At 42.3% G+C, this 23519-nt stretch overlaps 1 protein-coding gene across 3 annotated transcripts in view; it reads right to left on the reverse strand.

Annotated features, from left to right (window-relative positions):
- The window catches only part of LOC132892864 (phosphatidylethanolamine-binding protein 4), a 277165-nt gene that overhangs the window by 44313 nt on the left and 209333 nt on the right, over window positions 1–23519 (reverse strand). For all 3 annotated transcript variants that reach the window (XR_009655486.1, XR_009655485.1, XM_060931329.1), the window contains exons 5-6: window positions 5894–5939; window positions 5585–5701 (exon numbers count right to left, since the gene is read on the reverse strand). Coding sequence is in view for 1 of the 3 variants with exons in the window: in XM_060931329.1 (XP_060787312.1) it covers window positions 5585–5701; window positions 5894–5939 (163 nt within the window). In the remaining 2 variants the exon portion in view is untranslated. The remainder of the gene's footprint in view (window positions 1–5584; window positions 5702–5893; window positions 5940–23519) is intronic.

The raw sequence follows: 23519 nt of genomic DNA on the forward strand, positions 1-23519 counted from the left end.
AGAACATTTCAAATAAGCAGTCGAATTTACTCTGACACTTTCTTAAGACAACAATGTTCTTGTTAATGTCTTTAGGTGCAATACCATGTGCCATCCTTTAACCTTTACTGATACTTGAAGACACGCCTTCATGCTCTGGGCATAAATGGCAGTCACACCAAAACACTGACTGTTTAGTTTATTGCTGTCTACTGTTCTTAATAATACTTTTTTAAAAGTGTAGAAACGTTATGGACAAACTACTGAACATCATGGACGATGCCAGTCACCCTCTGCACACCGTCATCAGCAACCAGAGGAGCCTGTTCAGTGACAGAATGCTCCTTCACAAGTGCAGGACGAACAGACTTAAAAACTCCTTTGTCCCTCACGCCATCAGACTGTACAACTCCTCTCTGGGGGGGAGGAGGGGTAACAGGAGGACAGAGGACGGGAAGGAGCAGTAGCCTAGCCTAACAATAAGCAATACCGGACAATGTGCAATATAATGTGCAATATCTGTCCTGCTGCCCCCCCTTTCCCTTTTTTCCTCCCCTCCTCTCTCTCCCCCTTCCTCTCTTCCCCATATCTTATTCTTTTTACATTTGTACATGTTAATACTTCATCTCATCTCTCATTATCTCTAGCCGCTTTATCCTTCTACAGGGTCGCAGGCAAGCTGGAGCCTATCCCAGCTGACTACGGGCGAAAGGCGGGGTACACCCTGGACAAGTCGCCAGGTCATCACAGGGCTGACACATAGACACAGACAACCATTCACACTCACATTCACACCTACGCTCAATTTAGAGTCACCAGTTAACCTAACCTGCATGTCTTTGGACTGTGGGGGAAACCGGAGCACCCGGAGGAAACCCACGCGGACACGGGGAGAACATGCAAACTCCGCACAGAAAGGCCCTCGCCGGCCCCAGGGCTCGAACCCAGGACCTTCTTGCTGTGAGGCGACAGCGCTAACCACTACACCACCGTGCCGCCCATGTTAATACTTAATTTATTTTAATTTATCTAGAAGTTTTTCTCTATTTCTTTTCTCTATCTGTAATGATGCTGCTGGAATCTTAATTTCCCTGAAGGAACCCTCCCAAAGGGATCAGTAAAGTTTTATCTAATCTAATCTAATCTAATCTAATCTAATCTAATCTAATCTAATCTAATCTAATCTAATCTAATCTAATCTAATCTAACTATTTTTGAAGGCATCTTTGCATTACAGGATTTCTTTGAAAGACTTTTGCACAGCACTGTACGTCCATTTACTGTAACTGATAGCATTTACTAAAACTAGAAATCAGGAACGAGATCAAAAGGATGAGCAAAGGTGTCGCGACCTGGGAAATCCCTTCACCTGTTTAAAGTTACTCTAGAAATGTATACAGAAAACCACAGACGTTCCTGAAGTGAAATATTTCTTTCATTTTAAAGTTTAAAGTTCTTGCATTTGAAAATGCCCCAATCATGAAAAGGAAGATTTGTACCTCACCTTCTTTGACATTAATAATCTAATCTAGCTTTGGAAAAACAACATTACTGACAAACTCTAAAGAATTTAATAGGAGATAAATTTTCAGCATCATCCAGTTCACATCCACAGCTCGATCTCCTCATCTGAGGTACAAGTGACTCGTGGTATTAAAACACGAGCGTCTGTTAACAGCACTGATACCCCTTTTCCACCAAATCAGTTCCAGTGCTGGTGCTGGTTCACAACTCGTTCAACTTGCGAGCCAGCTGAGAACCAGTTTGCTTTTCCATAGCTCGCGGTGCTAAAGGAAGCCACGTCATTACGTCGCTGTATACGTCAGTTATGTTGCTGTATATGTCAGTTACGTCGCTACGTTTGCATAAACCTTGGCGCGAATATCGAAGCAAAAACAACGCGGAAGAAGCAGCAGCAGCAACAACAACAATAATAATAATGGATGACTTTGCGTTTGTACAGCTGCTGCTTCTCGGCGCTTAAAAATGGCGATCTTTCGCGGTCTTGTTATTGTTGTTGGTCTTAACAACTCCGCCCCCCCCGCTGACGTAAGCGGTTCTTTCCTCTGGCCCAGCAGAGAGTTGGTGCTAGCCTGGAACCGGTTTTTCTGGCCCCAGAGCCAGTTCTTTGTCAGTGGAAACAGAAAACCCGGTTCCAAACTAAGCACTGGCCCCGAACCAGCCCTGGAACTGCTTTGGTGGAAAAGGGGCATGACTCTCCGTTCACGCTCACATCCATGAGGAAATAATTAATTGTTAATAAAGTCATTGTTCATTAGTCTTCTAAACAGAACTGATTAGTTTTACATTCTTTCCCGATGGCATGTAACTTGATCAATGTGAGAAAAGTACACTAGCTAGCTAGACATCTTTAAGCCCGGCGCACACGGGAGATTTTCCGTCGCAAGCGTACTGCGATTTTTGGACGCAAGTTTCCCCTCACGTGTGTGCGTTATCTGCGACCAGTGGGCGATTTGGAGAGGGGGATGCAAGTCACGTGGAAATCACATGACTACTTCGCGGGCGGGGATTGTGATTGCTTCCTTATTACAAAGACACGCACATGCGGCGATATCTCTGCAACAAGTCAGCGACTGGTGATTTTTTTGTCACAGAATATCAGACATGTTTGATGCAAGCAACAACAAAAAAAAATCGGCGTCGCAAATATCCACACAATTTCGCTTGCCTCAAAAGGTTGCGCGACCAAGCGACGGAAAATCGCCCGTGTGCGCCAGGCTTTAGACAGACTGACTGTTCGTCCTGCTGCGTTTTCTAAAATGGCTCCTTACCGTACACACCGTGATCATGGAACCAAGACGGCAATACAAAAATGAAAACATTTCCGTGTCAAAGTAGATATGTCAAATCAACAACTGTTCATGCTTTCTGTGTGCTGTGAAATTAAAAAAAGAGCATATACAGTATAATGATACTATTAAGTTATTCCACGAAATCGAGTCGTACACGAGCACCAAATTGGCTATAAGCCATATACGACGAGATTGAGTGGAACAACTGTTTTATTCTATCCACATTCACTGGATTTTGAGAAAGGGAGCATTTTTATTTTTTTCAAATTCGATAAATAAAAAAAATAATTTCCACTTAGAATATAAACAAACCGGTGAAATTACAGGAGCAATTTGGGAAAAATGCTATAATAATTCTTGGAAAAAAAACAAAAACATTCTTACCATCAAATACTTTCCTTCCATATTTTGTTTCTCTTTTTTTTGTATCTTTGGGGTTTTGCTTTCGAGTAGAGTTTTTATTTCGTCCTCGGTTGGTTCAGCAACACGCTCTGCCATTTTGTTTTTCTCTACTCACGGGATATGAACTGATTGGCTATTACTAGGATATCAGAGCGCGCGATTGCTCATATCCAGTGAATGTGGACAGAATATCTGATATTAGGGGTGTTCACACGGCACATATTTGCATCGATGCTGCACCGATGTATTTTGTTGCGATATATCTTACACCGGTGTAAATTTTGTGGCGCGTTCACACGTCACAAACCTGCTTACTAGAGAGAAGCGTGTTAGCACCGGTGCAGCCCCACTTGCGTTCACACGGCAGTTTTTGCGACCGTGCTATACGATAGTAATAATGCGGAAATGAAATATGCGCATGCGTGAAAATGTACTTCCTTTTCCCGGTTGTCATGGCATCACCAAGCGCCGGGAAAACAACATGGATGAAGACACCAGTGTTGCCAGATACTGCTGACATGTTCCAGCCCAAAATATGTTCAAATCCGCCAAAATGCACTTAAAACCGCCCAATCTGGCAACACTGGAATACACGCAGTTCTGTTGTTGTTGATATTCGCCATTTTGGAAGCGCAAAATTCCAGGATGCAAATTATGCAATGCCCGTATGTAATCAACTCTCCTCACGCGTAGCGAGTCGACCCCTGTAGCGTTCAGACGTCCCATTTTATATCGGTGCTGCCCCGCAAACTAGCATTTACTCCGGAGTAAATTTCTTAAACCACCTCCCGAGCAGGGTTAGATTTGCACCGGTTTAAGCAGCTTTCAGGGGCGACACCGGTATAACTTTGTACCGTGTGAACGCTCTACCGGGGCAGCCCCGGTGCTACACCGGAGTAAAAGTTGCCGTGTGAACACCCCTATTATATCCCCTCATTAAAAAACTTCCGTGCAGGGATTGACCAACGATGGCTCACGTGACATAAAATAGCTCCATCATTGATGAAGCAACTCATCTCATCTCATCTCATTATCTGTAGCCGCTTTATCCTGTTCTGCAGGGTTGCAGGCAAGCTGGAGCCTATCCCAGCTGACTATGGGAGAAAGGCGGGGTACACCCTGGACAAGTCGCCAGGTCATCACAGGGCTGACACATAGACACAGACAACCATTCACACTCACATTCACACCTACGGTCAATTTAGAGTCACCAGTTAACCTAACCTGCATGTCTTTGGACTGTGGGGGAAACCGGAGCACCCGGAGGAAACCCACACGGACACGGGGAGAACATGCAAACTCCACACAGAAAGGCCCTCCCCGGCCACGGGGCTCGAACCCGGACCTTCTTGCTGTGAGGCGACAGCGCTAACCACTACACCACCGTGCCGCCACTTATCTCATGACGTAAAAAAAAAAAAAGGGTTTAGTGTGAGTGAGTCATGGGATATCCTGGATATACCATGAACTGACGTCACAATTTCAAGCTATACGGCCGACTTGAGTTACAACTGCGACTCCGTGAGCATTTCTGTGTGTGTTGATCTACATATCATGATCATGCCTAGCAAGGCAGGCGATAACATGGTACGGTACATTGCACATGCACAGGTTGAAGGTCACGCCGACGTAAACAACAAACATGGCTGCCTCCAGTGAGTTTATGCCGAGATTCAATCTTCACACTTTAGTTTGGAATTTTTTAAACCAAAAATATACCATGCACTGAGAGGCACCGGGAATTACAGATTCTCTTCAGTAACTGGCATAGAACTATTTTCTTTTTCTCCTCAGAGAATCCATAATTTCACCCGGAGCTTCTCAGTGTATGATATATTAGATTACTGTTTGTTTTATGTTATTAGAATTACTGATCTTTAACACAGGCTGACATTTACAAACTGAATCGGCATCAATAATTAAAACAACGACAAGAAATACAATTAATATTACTGAATAACTCGAATGCTTTTTTTTTTTTATACACAGTGACGATCACATTGTCTTACTGTCTACTGCGAGTCCATTAAATATTTAGTGTGTTTGTACATGCACACGTATAACGCACTGAGGCCTGGTCGACTTTGTACTCTGTTTATTTCAAATGTGATCAATCAGGTATAAATGATAAATTAGAGTGCAATTATCTATAATAAGTACTTGGAGGAAATGGCTACGTCTGGCTCTGTGGTGCTTGTCATTGTATGCTCTACATCTAATTATATATTATGTTGAAAGGCTAGAGTATGATATTTTCAGGTTAATTTAAAATATGTGGCCGTGTAAGTGTGCTGTAGGAGGGCGTCACGCTGCGGACCTTCGGTAGATAATAAAATAGTGAGCTTTATGTGTATGTGTGCGTTTATTTGTGACCTTTTTTTCTTACTTACCCAGTGAGCTCTGTTCCTGTTGGCTGAGAGACAGCACCTGGCCTGTGGGCTGCTCATACAAAAGGAACTGGTAACGGTGAAAGCCAGTATGCTGAGGAGGTGTAGGACGAGTGTACTCTACAAAGGAAAGAGAGAGAGAGAGAGGGAGAGATGCTGCAGGGTCTTATGTGCGACTTTAATAGCATGCTGCTGAAGCTGGACTCGTACCCGATGCTCTGATTTACAGTACATACATTTATTTCAGTTCCATTAATGAGGTGAAAAGTCACACAGAGCCAAAAGTGTCAAAAAGCATCAAACTTCACTCACCAGATAGCAAAGTGCCTTTAATGTCTCCATCTCGGAGTGAGCTTCCCTGCACAAACAGAGAGTGAGAGATTATTAGTTTGAGGGTGAGAGAGACGGACAGAGAGTGAGAAAAATTGACAGAGAGACAGAGAGAGTCAGAAATAGAGGGGAAAAAAAAAAGAGTCAGAGAAGATGAAGAGAGACTGGTACAGTAGTTTGAGAAAGCAAGAGACAAACAGAGACAGTCAGAGAGAAAGAGAGATTAAAGTGACACAGGCCGATGTGCTGGTTCAGGAATCATTTAACCCACTCCCCTTTCTGAATTGTTTGAGCTGATACCCAATCCCTACGGAAGCCGAGAGAGGCCCTTCATATAATCTTTTTTTATTCACCTTGTTATCCCGAGATAACGACATAATTATTTCAGGATCTCGAGAAAACACCACAACTAATTCGAGATCTCGAGAAAACAAAACCGTTATTCTGAGATAACGAGATAATTAATTCAGGATCTCGAGAAAACAACACAACTAATTCGAGATCTCGAGAAAACAAAACCGTTATTCCGAGATAACAACATAATTAATTCAGGATCTCAAGAAAACAACACAACTATATCGAGATCTCGAGAAAACAAAACCGTTATTCCGAGATAACAACATAATTAATTCAGGATCTCGAGAAAACAACACAACTATATCGAGATCTCGAGAAAACAAAACCGTTATTCCGAGATAATAACATAATTAATTCAGGATCTCGAGAAAACAACACAACTAATTCGAGATCTCGAGAAAACAAAACCGTTATTCCGAGATAACAACATAATTAATTCAGGATCTCGAGAAAACAACACAACTAATTCGAGATCTCGAGAAAACAAAACTGTTATTCCGAGATAACAACATAATTAATTCAGGATCTCGAGAAAACAACACAACTAATTCGAGATCTCGAGAAAACAAAACCGTTATTCCGAGATAACAACATAATTAATTCAGGATCTCGAGAAAACAACACAACTAATTCGAGATCTCGAGAAAACAAAACCGTTATTCTGAGATCTCGAGAAAAAACAAAATTTTTCCGTGATCTTGAGAAAACAAAATTATTTCATGATCTCAGCTGGATCACTGTATCTCCGTCGGTAGAGACGAAGCCGGGCCAGTCTTCTGCGGAGGTGCCGCGGACTAATTTTGAAATTATCCCTTATTAAAAGACTTAATGCAGTCTCTCCCTGTGTCAACCCCTGATCAAAATATTGCCTTATTAGGTGATCGATTATTCCAGACATTCTAATGACCAAAGTTGCGTCTATACAGAATGAGAAATAGCCCCAAAGTCAGCATATCACAAGTCTCTTGGCGTACCTGAATGAACCATTTCTCAGCTGTTTACTCGAGATCATGAAATAATTGCTTTGTTTTCTCGAGATCTCGAAATAACGGCTTTGTTTTTTCGAGATCTCGAATTAGTTGTGTTGTTTTCTCGAGATCCTGAATGAATTATGTCGTTATCTCGGGATAACAAGGTGAATAAAAAAAAAGGATTATATGCAGGGCCTCTCTCGGCTTCCGTACATCCCCATATCTGGTACGCGTCATCTTGTTTCAATGCATTTTATTTCCGGTGTCCTAACCATGTGTTAGACGGTTTACAAACCGCTCGCTTGGCAGTCAGCTCGGAAGAGTCGCGTGAGGTCATGTGGGGGTCAGAGGTCGCGACCGTGGAGCCACAGTGAACATGGCGGATCGCTCAGATCGAACAAAGACTCCTAAATCAAGACCCAAAAAAGAGAGAGACAATTTTAAGGAAGTATCTGACATTGTCAGAGGCAAAACACGCCAGAAAAGAGAGGGGAAAAAACGGCAGACAAGTCGGCCAGCTTTCCAGATGGAAGTCCGAAAAGGCAAAAACAAATGCGGCATCTGATGCCGGCTTTGTCAAGATGCTGCTGGACAGCTGAGTGACAGGCAATGACAGCTTACAAAATAATGCTACTTGGTATCTTTACTTATTGCATCAACTTTTATACAAGTTAGAAGTGAAATATTCTAAATCTAAACACGCCTGTGAGCTTGAAGGCTCTCGAGCGCCCGCTTCTGTGTCGGAGGCCGCCGGTTCCGCCGTGTTTGTCGCGACCTCGCTCATTATAATATGGATAAACCTCGGCTTTTTCCGTACCCAAGTGTAAACATTAGCACGCTGTTTTCTTCCAGTTCATTCTCCTTCACAGGCATGAGGCAGCGGCCAAGCAGTACAGCGTGTGATTCAAGTACCTAGGGGTTATTCTAGCTCCACAGGGTACTATTCATCTTTTTAATACATTGACCTGTGTCACTTTAACAGGGAGGGAGAGAGAGAGACAGACTGATGGAGAAATAAATAAATAAAGATGAACAGAAAGACAGAGTCAGAGAGAGACAGACTGATAGAGAGAGCCTGAAAAAGAGAGACAGAGAGAGAGAGAGAGTGTGATGGAAAAATAAATAAATAAAGATGAACAGAAAGACATAAACAGACAGTCAGAGAGAGACAGACAGAGAGCCTGAAAGAGACAGAGAGACTGATGGAGAAATAAATAAAGATGAACAGAAAGACAGAGAGAGACAGACTGAGAGAGCCTGAAAAAGAGAGAGACTGACTGATGGAGAAATAAATAAATAAAGATGAACAGAAAGACAGAGACAGTCAGAGAGAGACAGACTGATAGAGAGAGCCTGAAAAAGAGAGAGAGACTGACTGATGGAGAAATAAATAAATAAATAAATAAAGATGAACAGAAAGACAGACAGTCAGAGAGAGAGAGACAGACTGATAGAGAAATAAATAAATAAATAAAGATGAACAGAAAGACAGAGATAGTCAGAGAGAGACAGACTGATAGAGAAATAAATAAATAAATAAATAAAGATGAACAGAAAGACAAACAGTCAGAGAGAGAGAGACAGACTGATAGAGAAATAAATAAATAAATAAAGATGAACAGAAAGACAGACAGTCAGAGAGAGAGAGACAGACTGATAGAGAAATAAATAAATAAATAAAGATGAACAGAAAGACAGAGATAGTCAGAGAGAGACAGACTGATAGAGAAATAAATAAATAAATAAATAAAGATGAACAGAAAGACAAACAGTCAGAGAGAGACAGACTGATAGAGAAATAAATAAATAAATAAATAAATATGAACAGAAAGACAGTCAGAGAGAGACAGACTGATAGAGAGAGAAATAAATAAATAAATAAATAAATAAATAAAGATGAACAGAAAGACAAACAGTCAGAGAGAGACAGACTGATAGAGAGAGCCTGAAAGAGAGAGAGAGCGAGACTGATGGAGAAATAAATAAAGATGAACAGAAAGACAAACAGACAGTCAGAGAGAGACAGACTGATAGAGAGAGCCTGTGAAAGAGAGAGAGAGAGACTGATGGAGAAATAAATAAATAAATAAATAAATAAATATGAACAGAAAGGGGCGGCACGGTGGTGTAGTGGTTAGCGCTGTCGCCTCACAGCAAGAAGGTCCGGGTTCGAGCCCCGGGGCCGGCGAGGGCCTTTCTGTGTGGAGTTTGCATGTTCTCCCCGTGTCTGCGTGGGTTTCCTCCGGGTGCTCCGGTTTCCCCCACAGTCCAAAGACATGCAGGTTAGGTTAACTGGTGACTCTAAATTGAGCGTAGGTGTGAATGTGAGTGTGAATGGTTGTCTGTGTCTATGTGTCAGCCTGGCGACTTGTCCAGGGTGTACCCCGCCTTTCGCCCGTAGTCAGCTGGGATAGGCTCCAGCTTGCCTGCGACCCTGTAGAACAGGATAAAGCGGCTACAGATAATGAGATGAGATGAGATGAACAGAAAGACATAGACAGTCAGAGAGAGTAAGAGAGAGACAGACTGATAGAGAGAGCCTGAAAAAGAGAGACAGAGAGGAACTGAAAGAGAGTGAGAGGGACAATCAGACAGAGAAAGAAAGCATATTCTACACAGGGTATAATGTTCAGAAGGCCTCATGAGGTCAAAGGGCTCCATTAAAGTCAAACGAAACCCCAAAGTAAAGTTCATTTGCCGATCACAGCAACTGCCCTGATGTGCTCCACTGCACATGTAAATTAAAAATAAAAATTTATAACAACAATTAATCCATTTTAAAAGTTATAATATTGTTAAAAATAGATTTACCTGGGCACGGTCACTTGTGCTGAAACCGGACATTCACTTGTGACGTTACCGGCACACGAGTACACCATTTACCTTCGTAACACAGAACCATCAAAATAAAGGCTTCTCATTTAAAAAAAATAAATCTCTGAGCACCACTGCTCTCTCTCTCTCCCTGTCTCTGTGTGCGCGTGTGTTTTTTTCACTGCTTCAGACAGGTTGAATACAGAGAAAGAACTATACTGAGCTGTAATGTACATGTGACACATCAAGGCGTCTCATTCTAAAAACACCTAATCAGAAATTTTCTGTACCCATGTGATTTTTACTGGCAACAAAATCCGTGAATCAACAGACTTCACTTTTATGAAGTTTAAATCTCACTCGGCTAGATAACGCATATGCAGTACTGACACAGACACTAGTAAACAATGGTCATCGTCACAACAATTCTTGCCATCCAAAAAGATCGCTTTTCTCAGTGAATAAAAACAAACAAAACCATGTCACATAAAAATACAAGGAAATTTTAATTTTTTGAAAAAAATAAAATAAAATAAAAACAACCCACAGAGTAGCTGGTGATGGAGTTTATAGGCAGCAAAAGGCTCCCAAAGGTTGTGTGTGTGTGTGTGTGTGTGTGTGTGTGTGTGTGTGTGTGTGTGTGTGTGTTCATTACTGCAATGATTGGTCTTGTTTTTACACCCAAAGGCTTGACACTCAGGCATCTTCAGGGTTGTTTACAACAATTTAGAGGCGATGTATCCACTAGATCTCAGCCTGGGTAAGTCATGTAGCGTGTAAGTGACGTCACAGTCTCCGATTCTTTCACATAATCTGTCCTCAGGGCGCGATATTGGAACCTCAGAGAGAGTGAGATGCCAGCACCCAGGGACATGGTTTTTCTTTTAAAATAAAATGTGCATGCAGTTTACAGGTACAAATATGAACAAGTGAATACTCAAACATGTCTTGTGTGGATATTATCTGTCTGTATAAAGGAGTTTATTTTGGGGTTTTGTTCATCTTTAAGACTCATTCTCTCCATCTCGTTAGAGAGAGAGAAAGAGAGAGAGACTGAATACTGTTAGAGAGACTGATAGTCATAGATAGAGAAAAATGAGTCAGAGAAAAAGAGAGACAGACCGATAAAGAAAGAGACAAAAAGAGACCGAGACCTTCAGAGAGAAAAAGAGATTAACGGGGGAGAGAGAGAGAAAGACTGATAATCAGAGAAAGAAAGAAAGAAAGAAAGAAAGAAAGAAAGAAAGAAAGAAAGAAAGAAAGAAAGAAAGAAAGAAGACTGCTAATCAGAGTAAGAAAGAAAGAAAGAAAGAAAGAAAGAAAGAAAGAAAGAAAGATCAGAAAGCTAGACAGAGAGAGACTGATAATCAGAGAAAGAAATAAGATCAGAAAACTATAGACAGACAGAGAGAGTGATAGAGAAAGAAAGATCAGAAAGCTATAGACAGAGAGACAGACTGATAATCAGAGAAAGAAAGAAAGATCAGAAAGCTATAGACAGAGAGAGACAGACTGATAATCAGAGAAAGAAAGAAAGAAAGAAAGAAAGAAAGAAAGAAAGAAAGCTATAGACAGAGACTGATAATCAGAGAAAGAAATAAGATCAGAAAGCTATAGACAGAGAGAGACAGACTGATAATCAGAGAAAGAAAGAAAGAAAGAAAGAAAGAAAGAAAGAAAGAAAGAAAGAAAGAAAGAAAGAAAGAAGACTGCTAATCAGAGAAAGAAACAAAGAAAGAAAGAAGATCAGAAAGCTATAGACAGAGAGAGACAGACTGATAATCAGAGAAAGAAATAAGATCAGAAAGCTATAGACAGAGAGAGACTGATAATCAGAGAAAGAAATAAGATCAGAAAGCTATAGACAGAGAGACAGACTGATAATCAGAGAAAGAAAGAAAGAAAGAAAGAAAGAAAGAAAGAAAGAAAGAAAGAATCTGTAGAGACAGAGAAAGACTGACAGAGAAAGAAAGAAAGAATCTATAGACAAAGACTGATAATCAGAGAAAGAAAGAAAGCAAGCTATAGACAGAGAGAGAGACTGACAATCAGAGAAAGAAATAAGATCAGAAAGCTATAGACAGAGAGAGAGAGAGAGAGAGAGAGAGAGACTGAATCAGAGAAAGAAAGCTAGAGAGAGACTGATAATCAGAGAAAGAAAGAATCTATAGACAGACAGAGAAAGACTGACAATCAGAGAAAGAATCTATAGACAAAGACTGATAATCAGAGAAAAAAGAAAGAAAGAAAGAAAGCAAGAAAGCTATAGACAGAGAGAGACTGATAATCAGAGAAAGAAATAAGATCAGAAAGCTATAGACAGAGAGAGAGAGAGAGAGAGAGAGAGAGAGAGAGAGAGAGACTGAATCAGAGAAAGAAAGCTAGAGAGAGACTGATAATCAGAGAAAGAAAGAAAGAAAGAAAGAAAGAAAGAAAGAAAGAAAGAAAGAAAGAAAGAAGCAAAGACAATCAGAAGGGGGGGGGGGTCAATCAGACAGAGAAAGCGAGCATATTCTGCACAGGATATAACTCTCAGAAGGCTTCATGGGGTTGAAAGGCTCCATTAAGACTCGTTCTCTCCGACTCGTCACCTGAAAGGCTAAAAACTGTGGCTTTACATGGTTCACATAAACTGACATTTTCACTATTCATGACCAATCCAAGCTTAAACCTGTCACCCGTTTCTGTAATATTTAATATCCAGACACAAAGCCAGTTCCCAGGCGAATTAAATCCAGTGATTGGATTTCAGAATGGCAAATTCCCATATGATTAATTGTATATTAACTTCCCGTTGCCTAGAAACAGGAATTCATGTAGAGCTTGCTAAGAGTTGAACCTTTTTTTTCCCTTTTTTTTTTTTTTTAAACAGCCGCTTCCCCAAAGGGCACTCCTATATTTGTCATGGTTGAACCCATATTCTTAGCGGCTCCTGCACACAAGTGCTTCACTGTAAATAGCCCGGTAGATGTTTGCTTAATAAATGTGATTTCTCAGCGCTGCAGCCGTGCCTGCTCCATGTAGGAGGATCAGACCTTTAAAATGTGCTTAGATCGTTGTGCACAAAACCCAGATGAAGAGAAGCTTGAAATCTAGACAGAGTGTGGGGAATAGCCTCTGTTAAACACCCTTAAAGTATTTCTAAAAAGAGTACAGTCAGTTAAGTACATTGATCAGGACGAGAGTGGGACATCTCCATCCTGTCCTAAACTCAGCATTGAGCACTGCCTCCTACAGGCTGAAGCACCAACATGCACCACCAACGTCTCTGACGTCTTAGTAAAATCACTTTCCTTTAGTCTTTTATAACATTGTGCAAATGTCATATTTGTGATCAATACACTTAAATTGCATTTAGTTATATTTTCAACTTAACGCTATTTAAATTTTTTAAAATGGAATATTACGTCTTATATAAGACCTCCTGGGACGGCACGGTGGTGTAGTGGTTAGCGCTGTCGCCTCACAGCAAGAAGGTCCAGGTTCGAGCCCCGTGGCCGGCGAGGGCCTTTCTGTGTGGAGTTTGCATGTTCTCCCCGTGTCCGCGTGGGTTTCCTCCGGGTGCTCCGGTTTCCCCCACAGTCCAAAGACATGCAGGTTAGGTTAACTGGTGACTCTAAATTGACCGTAGGTGTGAATGTGAGTGTGAATGGTTGTCTGTGTCTATGTGTCAGCCCTGTGATGACCTGGCGACTTGTCCAGGGTGTACCCCGCCTTTCGCCCGTAGTCAGCTGGGATAGGCTCCAGCTTGCCTGCGACCCTGTAGAACAGGATAAAGCGGCTACAGATAATGAGATGAGATCTTTTATTAGCTCGAATGTATTTGTTACGAGTCTTTGACTCATTGTACATATCGATGAAAAATAAAGCCATGAACTCCACACAAATAAGCCATTTGTTAAACCAAACTCTCAAACACATGGTTTTGTGTTACAAATTACTGGTCAAACGACTTTCATGCTAATGCCACTATCAACGCTATCACGCGTCATCTCATAGATCACTAACTAGCCGAGCCGAGTACATCACGGCGCAAATGTGTCCTAGAGCGACATTTTTGGAATTTGAATCCAACGTTTCAATCATTTGAATCAACGACTCCACTATTTCTATGTCCTCGTTAATATGATGGTGAACTTGGCTGGAAAACAGTGAGAAAAGAAGATTTTGTGCTTAGCAGCTAACAGCGAAGCCTGAAATGTTATCACTTACGCTTTAATTATTTCTCTCCTATTAAAAGGGGCCGATTCACCCTTCCCAGAAGCCTGTGCGCCAAGTTCGCATTGACTGTTTGAAAAACAATCTACAACAAGTGTTGCCAGGCAAAACAAACCTCGCCCAGTAGCACTTATCGGAACATATGAAGGAAGATCTCATCTCATTATCTCTAGCCGCTTTATCCTGTTCTACAGGGTCGCAGGCAAGCTGGAGCCTATCCCAGCTGACTACGGGCGAAAGGCGGGGTACACCCTGGACAAGTCGCCAGGTCATCACAGGGCCGACACATAGACACAGACAACCATTCACACTCACATTCACACCTACGGTCAATTTAGAGTCACCAGTTAACCTAACCTGCATGTCTTTGGACTGTGTGGGAAACCGGAGCACCCGGAGGAAACCCACGCGGACACGGGGAGAACATGCAAACTCCGCACAGAAAGGCCCTCGCCGGCCACGGGGCTCGAACCCGGACCTTCTTGCTGTGAGGCGACAGCGCTAACCACTACACCACCGTGCCGCCCGATGAAGGAAGATATCGCGCAAAAAAAAAAAAAAAAAAGGTACCCTATGGGTTAGGCTACTGCTTATAAATAAAATAGTTTTCTGATCCCATGTCCATACAGTAAATATAGCGTATATATATTTACTCTATGAGGCAGTAGCCACAAAAATGAAGTGTAATCCAAAAAGGAACAATTTAAAAATCACAGAAGTAAAATATACCAAGTGTCTGTACTTCATATTATTCTACTCTTACCTCTTACTGTTTTCGAAACTGAAACCTCTGAACCGAGGCTGACATACACACGCTGTCACCATGACCCAAACTCTTATTTCCTGGAAATGGCCCGGCGCTAGAGCTCAGTGGAATGCACGTTCCCTCTGTAATAAGCATAAACATGTCTGAAAGTGATTTCTTTAGTCTGTTTACTTCAAATGGTGAACCGAATTGTATACACTCACCGGCCATTTTAATCGCAACACGTGTATGCGCATGGGCAGTGCGTGACTGTTACATTCTTACAGTATGATGACATAGTGGCTAGCGCCTCTGTATGAGGCAGTAGACACAACAAGAACGATTTTGACCTTTTTGGTGACCTTGACCGGATGACCCTCAAAATGTTGGAGGTTCTATTTGAGACCAACGCCCATCTGTCGTGAAAGTTTCATGAAGATCGATCCAGCCGTTTTCCCGTAATATCGTTAACAAAAAAACAAAGAAACCTGACTGAAAACAATACCTCGCCCTCTGGTGGACTCCGTCCCGGGCGAGGTAACCTAGGATGTGCCGGCATCCTAAGCCATAGGTCACAAATTGTAACATGAAATTGAAGAGAATTCGCAAAACTAGTTACATCTGAGAATCTTTCGACATCCGAAAATCATTCGGTTTTCGTACGGTTATTCCATTGTAATAGACCAGAACTGGCTTTAGCCGGCCACGAAAGAAAGATAATCTCATCTCATCTCATTATTTCTAGCCGCTTTATCCTGTTCTACAGGGTCGCAGGCAAGCTGGAGCCTATCCCAGCTGACTACGGGCGAAAGGCGGGGTACACCCTGGACAAGTCGCCAGGTCATCACAGGGCTGACACATAGACACAGACAACCATTCACACTCACATTCACACCTACGCTCAATTTAGAGCCACCAGTTAACCTAAGGGCAATTCCATGTAAATGTCAACCTCACCATGCAAAAATAAAGCAACATGTAATACATCAAAACCACTCCCAGAGATCTCACCTGGGCCTGTATTTTACAGATGTGAATAAGTTGAACCAATTTGTAACCAACCTAATCTGTCACTGTCAGTCTTTCTTTCTTATAATGTAAAACCCAAGCTAAAATCAACTTTGATCATGTACAATTCTATATTATTGCCACAAGCCACAGAAATGTATGCTAAAATCCACAAAACAGCAAAACAATAGCCATCCTAAATATTATTTAAGAACTTTGATAGTTTTAGCTGATATTTAGAGAGTTTTTCAAAGGGTTATGGTGGTTAAATTGCTGATTTTCTAAACATATGCCATGTCTATTTCAGACGCGTCACATCCATAACGGAATTTCGTCACATCCATAACGCTGACTTTTCCTTCTGAAACTCTGCATGAAATACAAAATATTTTAAACAAAGATTTTTTAATATTCACCTTGGACCCCTCTATCAAATGGATATCTCCATTTCGACATTAGGTTTACGATTTCACAGAGTTTGATAAAAATGTACAGTCACCCAAGAAAAGTGATACTTTTTCTGTCACATCCATAACGCATCTTTTATTGGCATTTTCTGGCATGCCCTAGATGTACTATGGGAATTGTTCTTGTTCTATCACTTCTCCAGTATGGTACAGCCTTAAAATATGCAACACCTGTTTAAATACTGGGAGACAATAAAACATGCACTGGGTCATTTGTTGCCATTTTGAGTTCAAGTGTCACGTCCATAACGCTGGAATTGCTCCTAACCTGCATGTCTTTGGACTGTGGGGGAAACCGGAGCACCCGGAGGAAACCCACGCGGACACGGGGAGAACATGCAAACTCCACACAGAAAGGCCCTCGCCGGCCACGGGGCTCGAACCCGGACCTTCTTGCTGTGAGGCGACAGCGCTAACCACTACACCACCGTGCCGCCCGCGTCCGTGTTCTTTCAAAGCAAAAACAACGAAGTGGATTCTGGGAAAGATGAATCAGTCCCTTTAAATGCCACGGCGACTTCTTTAATGATAACAATGTCCCGCTGTGACAGTGCCAGCGTTTTAGACAACTACTCAGCTCTCACAGGAAAAACGAAAAGAAATACAGGGAAAAAACAACAGCAAATTAGCACCAAAATCACTAAACGTGTCACAAGTGATCCAATATAAATACATCTGATGTCTTTCAGGGTGAAGTTTTCCATGAAATGACTGTTAAAAAAAAAAAAAGTCTGTAATCATGAATCGAATCGCTGTTCTGAATAAAATCCCACCTGCACTCTCTTACAAGTCTTATGAAATGACTGAATATGCTGCAGCAGCACAGAGGTTTTCAAACAAAGGGAAGCTGAATACGAAGACGCACCATAACAAAAGTCAATTGTTTCAATTCCAAATCCTGGACAAGCCAAGACAAAGGAGAGACAGCGCTCTAAAACAGGACTCAGCAGCTGGAGAGCACATAAACATGCTTACATGCTGGAGCTGTCAATGACTTCATTATGCTTGAGAAGTCAGAGGTAGTGTAAAGTGGCCTTAAGGCAGCGAGCCACGGTGCGTGGCCCCCCGAAAGAGCCGACGAGTGGCGAGTCTCATGTTAGAGATCTGCGACTATTCATTTGCAACAATTATACTCGAAAGTGTGAGGAAGCTTTATTTAGAAGAGCCGATGGGTTGCGCAGCCTGTGGAATCTGGGGTGCCGTTGCCATGGCAACACGTAGTCAACAGTATTTGGAGAGCGATGTGCGCTTTTCCGCGCTCCCACTTGGTCTGGCTGCGTTATTCTTGCTTGCCCCTTTCACAGAACAACCCGCGCCCTTTTTGCACTCGTGTACTTTAGAAATCCCGCACTGCAACAGCGAAAGGGCAGAGCCGAGAGGGTTCTAACAACGTGCTGCTGCTGAAGGATCGCACAGTAGCTGTAAGGTTGCAAAGCAGTACGGGTCAGAACATCACTGATGTGGCTCGGAATACATGAAAGACAGTGAGAGAAGACGAGCTACTCTGTTGTTTAAAAAAAAAAAAATGCTCGGAGGCTGACAATCATTAACAGTAACACGAAGTAAGTAGGACTTAAATGTTTGAAATTTTTCTCACAATAGCACGCTTTCACAACACGGGACCTGGTGCATCTCATTTTCAAAGAGCAGGACATTATTTGGTTAGGAAAACAAGAATATAATTGCACTGCTTAAATTGCATTTTCAGTCGTTTTTCAGCACTTATACCACAAAATTGTTGAATTCTCAAATCTGAAGGTTTGACTTATTTTCGATAACAGCAACAGTACATTCACAGGGACTGTAAAACAAAATGAGTCTATTTAACAAAGAAAAATTTATAATCGTTTATAGTAAATGAAAAATTTATAATTTATAAACGTAAGAAAGGAGTCTCCCGTGTCAGTGCTTTGTAACAGTAGGTTTTCCACCACAGGAAAGTCTTCAGTTTTGTTTTTTTTAATAAACAAGACAAGCCGGGCGGCACGGTGGTGTAGTGGTTAGCGCTGTCGCCTCACAGCAAGAAGGTCCTGGGTTCGAGCCCCGGGGCTGGCGAGGGCCTTTCTGTGTGGAGTTTGCATGTTCTCCCCGTGTCCGTGTGGGTTTCCTCCGGGTGCTCCGGTTTCCCCCACAGTCCAAAGACATGCAGGTTAGGTTAACTGGTGACTCTAAATTGAGCGTAGGTGTGAATGTGAGTGTGAATGGTTGTCTGTGTCTATGTGTCAGCCCTGTGATGACCTGGCGACTTGTCCAGGGTGTACCCCGCCTTTCGCCCATAGTCAGCTGGGATAGGCTCCAGCTTGCCTGCGACCCTGTAGAAGGATAAAGCGGCTAGAGATAATGAGATGAGACAAGACAAGCCGCATTTTCAAGCGAGATTTAAAAAAAAAAAAAAAAACAGTTACTGGTGAGCAAACAACTCTTTATTGCTGCTATAAGTAAAAACAGAAACTAATTTGTCTCATTGACGTTCCATAACATAAAACGTTGCTATAAATGGTTACAAAAGTGATGCATTTCATTAATAAAGTAAAAACTGTAATAGTTGGGAAGGAACTGTGGTATAAGAGCAATAAAGAGTATGGGTTGTCCAGTTATAGGAAATTATTATCCATACAGGACACTTTTTCGATGGAATAAAAACATGTGTTCTATTCCCTTCGAGTGGGTTTCATTCATTTGGTTTGATAGCATGCAATATCGTTAGCGTATCGCTTATCCTACGTGTATTACGTCACTCTACCCAATGGAGAATGAGCGTTGAATATGGTTTACGATATTGCACGGTTGTCAAGACAACATGACGTCACACATCGGAGAACTAAAACTTGGGCGCTACCGAGTGACTGGGACAATTTGTAAACGAACATGGCCGCCAGGTTTGCTTCATTAAATACGGAAGATTTTGAGAGAATTTTGAAAGAGAAAGACGCGATGAACACCTGAAAGGAATAATAATCAGTTAAATTTATATAGCGCCTTTCTCATACCCAAGGTCGCTTTACAATTATAGGAGCGCAGGTGGCCAAGTGGTTAGAGCACTTGACCGCTAAGCGAACGGTCCCTGGATCGAGCCTCGGCTCGACGGGGATCTGGGGCTCGCTCCCTGTCCACCCAGCAGTGAATGGGGACCTGGTGGAAACACTGGGGAAGTTAAAGGCGGCGAGGAAAGGAACTGGCCACCCTACCTCACTATGCCGATGGCCCAGGACAAGTGCGCTCTCTAACAGGCACTCCCCCAATGTACGAATCGTATATGGGACTCCCCTTTGCTTTTTACAATTATAGGGGGAGGGAAAAAAAAAAAGTCCACAAAAAGAAGGTCAGGATGCCACTCCAATGGCGGAGCTACCACAGTCCCATCAAAAGGCGCACGAAAATAAGTCCCATACCGCCTGCACAGCTGCTGTGACGCCACTGAGCAACATCGCTCGGAACACCGCGTCATAGATCCACCAAGCAAGCACAGAAGCACCGCCACACAGAGTGCTGGTGCCGGTATGTCCCAAACCACCTGCACAGCTGCTGCGATGCCACCGATCAGCATCGCTCGGAACATCACGCCAAGCACTAAAGCGCTGCTGCACAGAGCGCTGGACAACCACGATGTTAAAAGAGCAACGAGCTCACTGCAGTTCATAAGCGAGGAGCACAGGCATCACCCACGGCACACCAAGGCCTGGAGGGAACCGACGCCCAAAACTGGGTCCAGAGCTACACCACAACCAATGGACAAAACACTCAAACAGAAACAAACATCAAACTACACAAACACAAAAAAGAAAAAGAAAAGGGAAAATAAAATAAAAAGCTCTGGTGAGAAGCTAGACTGGTACCAAAATTCAAAAAAGTGCTTATTTAAGGAGTTAAAGGCATTTTTGAGACAAAGTCGGCAAACAGTCTTATTTTGTCAATTTGGGTGTGCCGAATTCAAATCTGCAATATGCGGAGCTCTATCTGACCTCTGTTGACCTCTAGAGGTCATTGAACTTTGGGCCTGTAAACGTCTCAGCTGAACCCAGTTTCTCAGCTTTCTAAGGAATGAAATGTACTAAAATGATTAATGAAGTTAGCAAATGGCCTTGTTTGTTAAATGTTTGGGTGCTGAATTCATTTTTCATTTGTAAAACGACCTCCGATAACCTCAAGGTCATTAAACTTGGCCTATAGGCCTATGCATTTAACGGCATTTTTAAACTGACTTTACTCCCCCAAAAAGAATATGAACAGACAAAAAACAAATAGAAAGGAACAAATACAACATTAAATGCCAGTCCATGTACATGTGACTTACTTTTCACAATGAGAATGCCTATGCGATCACCTTCCATAACATTGCGTTACATTTAGCGGTTATTGCTTATACAAAGCTACTGAAAAAAGGACAGATTCAGCAGCATACAAAATGTGGGGGCATACAGGGTATACAGGTTAATCAGGGTTAGTATATATGAGAGTTTTTTTCTTTGTTGTTTGTTTTGTTTTAAACGGGGTAAAGCCTTTACAAAAAACAAACAAAGAAAAAACTCTCATATATACTAACCCTGATTAACCTGTATACCCTGTATGCCCCCACATTTTGTATGCTGCTGAATCGGTCCTTTTTTCAGTAGCTTTGTATAAACAATAACCGCTAAATGTAATGCAATGTTATGTAAGGTGATCGCCGAGGCATTCTCATTGTGAAAAGTAAGTCACATGTACATGGACTGGCATTTAATGTTGTATTTGTTCCTTTCTATTTGTTTTTTGTCTGTTCATATTCTTTTTGGGGGAGTAAAGTCAGTTTAAAAATGCCGTTAAATGCATAGGCCTATAGGCCAAGTTTAATGACCTTGAGGTTATCGGAGGTCGTTTTACAAATGAAAAATGAATTCAGCACCCAAACATTTAACAAACAAGGCCATTTGCTAACTTCATTAATCATTTTAGTACATTTCATTCCTTATGGCCCTTTTCCACTACCCTTTTTCAGCTCACTTCAGCCCGACACGGCTCGCGTTTCGACTACCAAAAACCAGCATGACTCAGCTCGCTTCAGCCCTGCTTAGCCCCTAAAACTCGCACCGTTTTGGAGTGGGGCTGAAGCGAGCCAAAGCGAGCCGAGTGAGGCTGGGGGCGTGAGCAGACACTCCCCTGTGCACTGATTGGTGAGGAGGAGTGTCCTCACATGCCCACACACGCCCCGCGAGCGCGCTGGGATCTGTAAACACCGCAAACCCGGAAGGAGAAGAATTACGAATTACGAGAATTTCTGAAGCCTTATGCGCCTCGCCTCATCTATACGCTCTTGCCAGTATCTGTTGGCGTTGTCGGTGACAACAAGCCACAGCACCAAGACCAGCAACACTAACGACTCCATGTCCTCCATGTTTATTGTTTACTATCCGGGTCGTGAGACTACCGCTTAAAAGCTCACTGATGTCACTGTTTGCGCTGCTTAACGACATCACCTGACGTCCACCCACTTTCGCTAACTCCACCCAATGTGTCCACCCACTTTCAGCCAGCACGGTTCAGCGCGGTTGTAGTCGAAATGCAACTCCAACAGCCCCGCTCAGCTCGACTCAGCACGGCACGGCTCAGCCCAACTCAGCCGCGTTTGTAGTGGAAAAGCGGCAATAGAAAGCTGAGAAACTGGGTTCAGCTGAGACGTTTACAGGCCCAAAGTTCAATGACCTCTAGAGGTCAACAGAGGTCAGATAGAGCTCGGCATATTGCAGATTTGAATTCGGCACACCCAAATTGACAAAATAAGACTGTTTGCCGACTTTGTCTCAAAAATGCCTTTGGGTGTCACAATTCTGGATTTTGGTACCAGTCTAAGCGGGAGCCAGAATGAGCACAGCGTACTCTCAACCGGAAACGGAACATGTATATAATTATAATAATAATAGCTTTTTTTGTGGTATATCAGATATATTCCATTCAGCTAGCATGATATTGAACGAGTCGAAGACTCGTTCAATATCATGCTAGCTGAATGGAATATATCTGATATACCACAAAAAAAAAGCAAAAACGAAAAAAAATCCAGCCAATATTATTTAAATAGTCCACTTCTGGATGGGAACAGTAACTCTGCTTCACATCGGGCCACATCCCCGCATCCTGTCGTTAAATATTTTCCTACAACACGTCCATTAAGTGTTTTATCCCACGTGTATCAGAACGATGTAGAAACACCACTCTCTCCTTTATTTTTTCAAATAAATCTGTGCAACATGCTCAAGTTTTTTTAAAACACCATGTATACCAATATAATACAGTACATCAACAGCGGAACTATTTCAGTTTTCAAACACATACTATCCTGTCACAGTATTTCAGACTGTATAATATATAATCACACCCTAAAATGCAGTAGCAGCTCAGCAGTTTGCAAACAGAAGCGGGGGGGAATCCCAGAACCTCCATGCCTGGCGCTTTGACCTTGAACTTTAACCCTACATGTGGTGTAGTTCATGCAAGCTCCTCCCTGAAGATAAACGAAGTTAATAATGTTAACTTCTCAGGCTGAGTTTATAAACCCTGGGCGAGTCCCTTCTGCTACCCCAAAATTTCCATCAAGAGTCGTGTGGGTGATGAGCATTCGTGAACAGATTCCTGAGTGACACAAGAAAAAAAAAGGTCACACCTACCCGTATTTCCTGCTCGACTTTTACACCTGAAGGACCAGAATGCGCTGTGGGAAGGGCGCAAGTGGGCGTGAATAAATTGACTGATGAACACGACCAGTTTTCTAAGGAATTCAGATACTTATAATTTGGCCTTCAAGAGTTCAGGGGTCATATTTGAAAAAAAATAAATAAATAAAATAAATATCTTGAGGCCATGATGACGTCCCAAAGCGAGCGGCATTGTTCACACACGCACACTTATGTACTACTGGACGATTACAAGCAATATCCATAGACTATATTTAGAGTTTTCCAGCTAACATGTTTAGCGATTTCTGAGCAATAGCATGGAGGTGTTGGTTTCTTTTTAAAACTTTCCGTCTCAGCGGCTATGACCATACGTTTAAA

Source organism: Neoarius graeffei, chromosome 10 (genome assembly GCF_027579695.1).
Source record: "Neoarius graeffei isolate fNeoGra1 chromosome 10, fNeoGra1.pri, whole genome shotgun sequence".
NCBI lineage: Eukaryota > Metazoa > Chordata > Actinopteri > Siluriformes > Ariidae > Neoarius > Neoarius graeffei.